The sequence below is a fragment of the Hyperolius riggenbachi genome, chromosome 7 (assembly GCF_040937935.1).
Source record: "Hyperolius riggenbachi isolate aHypRig1 chromosome 7, aHypRig1.pri, whole genome shotgun sequence".
Classification (NCBI taxonomy): domain Eukaryota; kingdom Metazoa; phylum Chordata; class Amphibia; order Anura; family Hyperoliidae; genus Hyperolius; species Hyperolius riggenbachi.
Window position 1 is genome coordinate 327,046,316 of NC_090652.1, and position 4,798 is coordinate 327,051,113.

The 4,798-nt window shown below is 56.6% G+C and overlaps 1 protein-coding gene across 1 annotated transcript; it reads right to left on the minus strand.

Moving 5' to 3' along the window:
- Positions 1-212: 212 nt before the first annotated feature.
- LOC137526229 (octapeptide-repeat protein T2-like) lies at positions 213-938 on the minus strand. Its single transcript, XM_068247446.1, has one exon. The coding sequence runs from the start codon at positions 936-938 to the stop codon at positions 213-215; it is 726 nt and encodes a 241-aa protein (XP_068103547.1).
- Between the last annotated feature and the right edge of the window lie 3,860 nt (positions 939-4,798).

Consider the following 4,798-nt stretch of genomic DNA (forward strand, 5'->3'; position numbering starts at 1 on the left):
ACCTCCCTGTCTACCTCCCTCTCTACCTCCCTCCCTCTCTCTCCCCTCCACCTCCTTGTCTACCTCCCTCTCTCTCCCCTCCACCTCTCTCTCCCCTCCACCTCCTTGTCTGCATCCCTCTCTCTCCCTTCCACCTCCCTGTCTGCTTCTCTCTCTACCTCCCTCTCTCTCTCTCCCATCCACCTCCTTTTCTGCCTCCCTCTCTCTCCCCTTCACCTCCCTGTCTGCCTCCCTCTCTCTTCCCTCCGCCTCCTTGTCTGCCTCCCTCTCCCCTCCACCTCCTTGTCTGCCTCCCTCTCTCTCTCCTCCTTGTCTGCCTCCCTCTCTCTCCCCTCCGCCTCCTTGTCTGCCTCCCTCTCTCCCCCATCCACCTCCTTTTTTGCCTCCCTCTCTCTCCCATCCACCTCCTTGTCTGCCTCCCTCTCTCTCCCCTCCGTCTCCTTGTCTGCCTCCCTCTCTCTCCCATCCACCTCCTTTTTTGCCTCCCTCTCTCTCCCATCCACCTCCTTGTCTGCCTCCCTCTCTCTCCCATCCACCTCCTTGTCTGCCTCCCTCTCTCTCCCCTCCACCTCCTTTTCTTCCTCCTTCTCTCTCCCATCCACCTCCTTGTCTGCCGACCTCTCTCTCCCCTCCACCTCCTTGTCTGCCTCCCTCTCTCTCCCCTCCGCCTCCTTGTCTGCCTCCCTCTCTCTCCCATCCACCTCCTTTTCTGCCTCCCTCTCTCTCCCCTCCGCCTCCTTGTCTGCCTCCCTTTCTCTCCCCTCCGCCTCGTTTTCTGCCTCCCTCTCTCTCCCCTCCGCCTCCTTGTCTGCCTCCCTCTCTCTCCCCTCCGCCTCCTTGTCTGCCTCCCTCTCTCTCCCATTCACCTCCATTTCTGCCTCCCTCTCTCTCCACTCCACCTCCTTGTCTGGCTCCCTCTCTCTCCCATTCACCTCCATTTCTGTCTCCCTCTCTCTCCCCTCCACCTCCCTTCCTGCCTCCATCTGTCTCCCCTCCGCCTCCCTGTCTACCTCCCTCTCTACCTCCCTCCCTGCTCTCTCCCATCCACCTCCTTTTCTGCCTCCCTCTCTCTCCCCTCCACCTCCTTGTCTGCCTCCCTCTCTCTCCCCTCCACCTCCTTGTCTGCCTCCCTCTCTCTCCCTTCCACCTCCCTGTCTGCTTCTCTCTCTACCTCCCTCCCTCTCTCTCCCATCCACCTCCTTTTCTGCCTCCCTCTCTCTCCCCTTCGCTTCCTTTTCTGCCTCCCTCTCTCTCCCCTCCGCCTCCTTGTCTGCCTCCCTCTCTCTCCCCTCCTTGTCTGCCTCCCTCTCTCTCCCATCCACCTCCTTTTCTGCCTCCCTCTCTCTCCCATCCGCATCCTTGTCTGCCTCCCTCTCTCTCCCCTCCACCTCCCTGTCTACCTCCCTCCCTCTCTCTCCCCTCCAACTCCTTGTCTGCTTCTCTCTCTACTTCCCACTCTCTCTCTCCCCTCCACCTCCCTCTCTCTCCCCTCCGCCTTCCTGCCTCCCTTCCTGCCTCCCTCTGTCTTACATTTCCTCTTTCTGTACCTCTCTTCCTGTTTCTATCTAACAAGCCTGAACCTTGTGGTGTATCTGCTCCATCTTAAATGTTTTTCCAGTTATGAAAAGCACTGTTAGCATTTTCCAAGAATATTGTCTGGCTCTTGTAGCGATGAAAGGTGAAGGAGGAAGCCAGATGATCTCTATAAACCATCTCAGCTAAAAATGTAATGTTAGAACCTTCCTCTAAAGAATCAGCTGAAATAATAAGTCTGGGCTTCTCCTGCTCTGCGCTGTCACAAAGCTTCATCCCTTCTGAAGACAGAAGGTGAAATCATTCTGGAAATAATGATTCATTATTCTTTTTTGCTGCTTGCACAGAAATCCCATGATTATTTGGCGGTAGCAGACAGTGACCTTCTCCAAGGCCTTCTCCATCTCTGAACATAACTAATGAGAGGACCACGTCCTGCTGAGCGGTACAAGGCCGGCATAAGAAGCCCGATACTCCCAGCCGCCATATTCCTCTTCAGAGGATGATCGCTTATTGGAAAGTCATCAATTTATCCCAGAGATTTCTTTACAAGTTCATTAATAATGAACATGACAATCAGCTCCATCCCACCATGATCAGCAAGTTACAGAAGCTCTTGTGGAAAGACCCCGGAGGTGTGACTACATATCGGGGCCCCCAGACACACCGGGGCAAGAGCGCTCCTATCAGCAGCGCTACAACTCAGGGGCCCCTAGACACTCCGGGGCAAGAGCGCTCCTATCAGCGGAGCTACAAATCAGGGGGCCCCAGACACACCGGTGCAAGAGTGCTCCTATCAGCGGAGCTACAAATCAGGGGGCCCCAGACACACTGGTGCAAGAGTGCTCCTATCAGCGGAGCTACAAATCAGGGGCCCCCAGACACACCGGGGCAAGAGCGCTCCTATCAGCAGAGTTACAACTCAAGGGCCCCCAGACACTCTGGGGCAAGAGCGCTCCTATCAGCAGAGCTACAAATCAGGGGCCCCCAGACACTCCGGGGCAAGAGCGCTCCTATCAGCAGAGCTACAAATCAGGGGCCCCCAGACCCACCGGGGCAAGAGCGCTCCTATCAGCGTAGCTACAAATCAGGGGCCCCCAGACACACCGGGGCAAGAGCGCTCCTATCAGCAGAGCTACAAATCAGGGGCCCCCAGACACACCGGGGCAAGAGCGCTCCTATCAGCAGAGCTACAAATCAGGGGCCCCCAGACACTCCGGGGCAAGGGTGCTCCTATCAGCAGATCTACAAATCAGGGGCCCCCAGACACACCGGGGCAAGAGCGCTCCTATCAGCAGATCTACAAATTAGGGGCCCCCAGACACTCCGGGGCAAGAGCGCTCCTATCAGCAGAGCTACAAATCAGGGGCCCCCAGACACTCCGAGGCAAGAGCGCTCCTATCAGCAGAACTTCTATGCGGATTTGCCTGGGTATAGTGGAAATGTAGCCAGTGGCGTAGCTAAGGAGCTATGGGCCACAGTGCAACTTTTACAATGGGGCCCCCCCTAAGCGCTCTATACATAACAATTGATACGGCGCATTAAAACCTGCCAATGGCAACTACAGAGTCAGAGGTGCAAGAAGGGGGCAGGGAACAGTTTGTTAATGATTACCACTATTCTAAGCATCTATTGTGATTATGGCCAGCACAGGACCAATAAAGAGCTAATACTGTGGTTGAAGTTGGGCCCCTCGGGGCCCCTCTGACCCAAGGGCCCCAATGTGGTCGCTACCTCTGCATCCCCTATTGCTATGCCACTGAAGGTAGCCTTACCGCTATCGCTTGAACGTGAGCTGTGACGACACTTCCTGCAGGGTTCTCACGCTCTACAAAAGTCTGATAGCAAGTAACCTGCCAGTATGTTCTGGGGATGCAAAAATAAATGCACACCAGCACAGGAAGAATATCTGCCCTGGCCAGGATCTAAACTTGGGACTGTCACACAACGAGAGGACTAACCACGTAGCTACCAACAGACGAGAGGACTAACCGGGTAGCTATCCACAGACGAGAGGACTAACCAGGTAACTAAGACCAGGCGAGAGCACTAACCACGTAGCTACCCACAGACGAGAGGACTAACCGGGTAGCTACAGGGCCGGCCCTAGACTTTTTGCCGCCTGAGGCAAATTTTTTAAAAAAAATTGCCACCGCCGCCCCTCCCCCCCCGGGGGGGGGGGGGGCGCCGAGCTGGAGGGGTAGCTGGCAGGACGGGGGTATTGGGCCAGCGGCGGGGAGGGGGGTCGGACCCCCCCCTCCCTCGCCTGGGTCCCCCGTCCTCCGCTCCCCTCCAGCCTAAATAGACGCAGCCGTATATGTAAGAGGCACGGGCGGGGAGGACACTCACCTCTTCCCAGCATGCGCTCCACTGACATCACTTCCTGCAGCGTTGCAGGAAGTGATGTCAGTGGAGCGCACGCTGGAGCGAGGAGGAGGTGAGTGTCTCCCCGCCCGTGCCTCTTACATATACGGCTGCGTCTATTTAGGCTGGAGGGGAGCGGAGGACGGGGGACCCAGGCGAGGGAGGGGGGGGTCCGACCCCCCTCCCCGCCGCTGGCCCAATACCCCCGTCCTGCCAGCTACCCCTCCAGCTCGGCGGGCCGGCTCCCCGCACCCACGGACGGGCGGGTGCCGCCCCTGGAAATTTGCCGCCTGAGGCAAAAGTTTCACCCCGCCGCATGAGCGGGCCGGCCCTGGGTAGCTAAGACCAGGCGAGAGGACTAACCAGGTAACTAAGACCAGGCGAGAGGACTAACCAGGTAGCTACCCACAGACTAGAGGACTAACCAGGTAGCTAAGACCAGACGAGAGGACTAACCACGTAGCTACCCACAGACTAGAGGACTAACATGGTAGCTAAGACCAAACGAAAGGGATAACCAGGTAGTTACCCACAGATGAGAGGACTAACCACATAGCTACCCACAGACTAGAGGACTAACTAGGTAGCTACCCACAGACGAGAAGACTAACCACATAGCTAAGACCTTACGAGAGGACTAACCACGTAGCTACCCACAGACTAGAGGACTAACCGGGTAGCTAAGACCAGGCGGGAGGACTAACCACGTAGCTACGACCAGGCAAGAGGACTAACCACGTAGCTACGACTACAGGAGAGGACTAGCCACATAGCTACCACCAGGTTAGAAGACTAACCATGTAGCTACAAACAGATGAAAATGACTAACCACGTAGCTACTCACAGATGAGAGGACTAACCACATAGTTAGCGGTGACAGAAAGTCTGACACTGCTGGACA

What these genes read in the sequence shown, in the direction of transcription:
- LOC137526229 (XM_068247446.1), bottom strand. Translation starts at nt 938, where the DNA reads ATGGAGGTGAATGGGAGAGAGAGGGAGCCAGACAAGGAGGTGGAGTGG.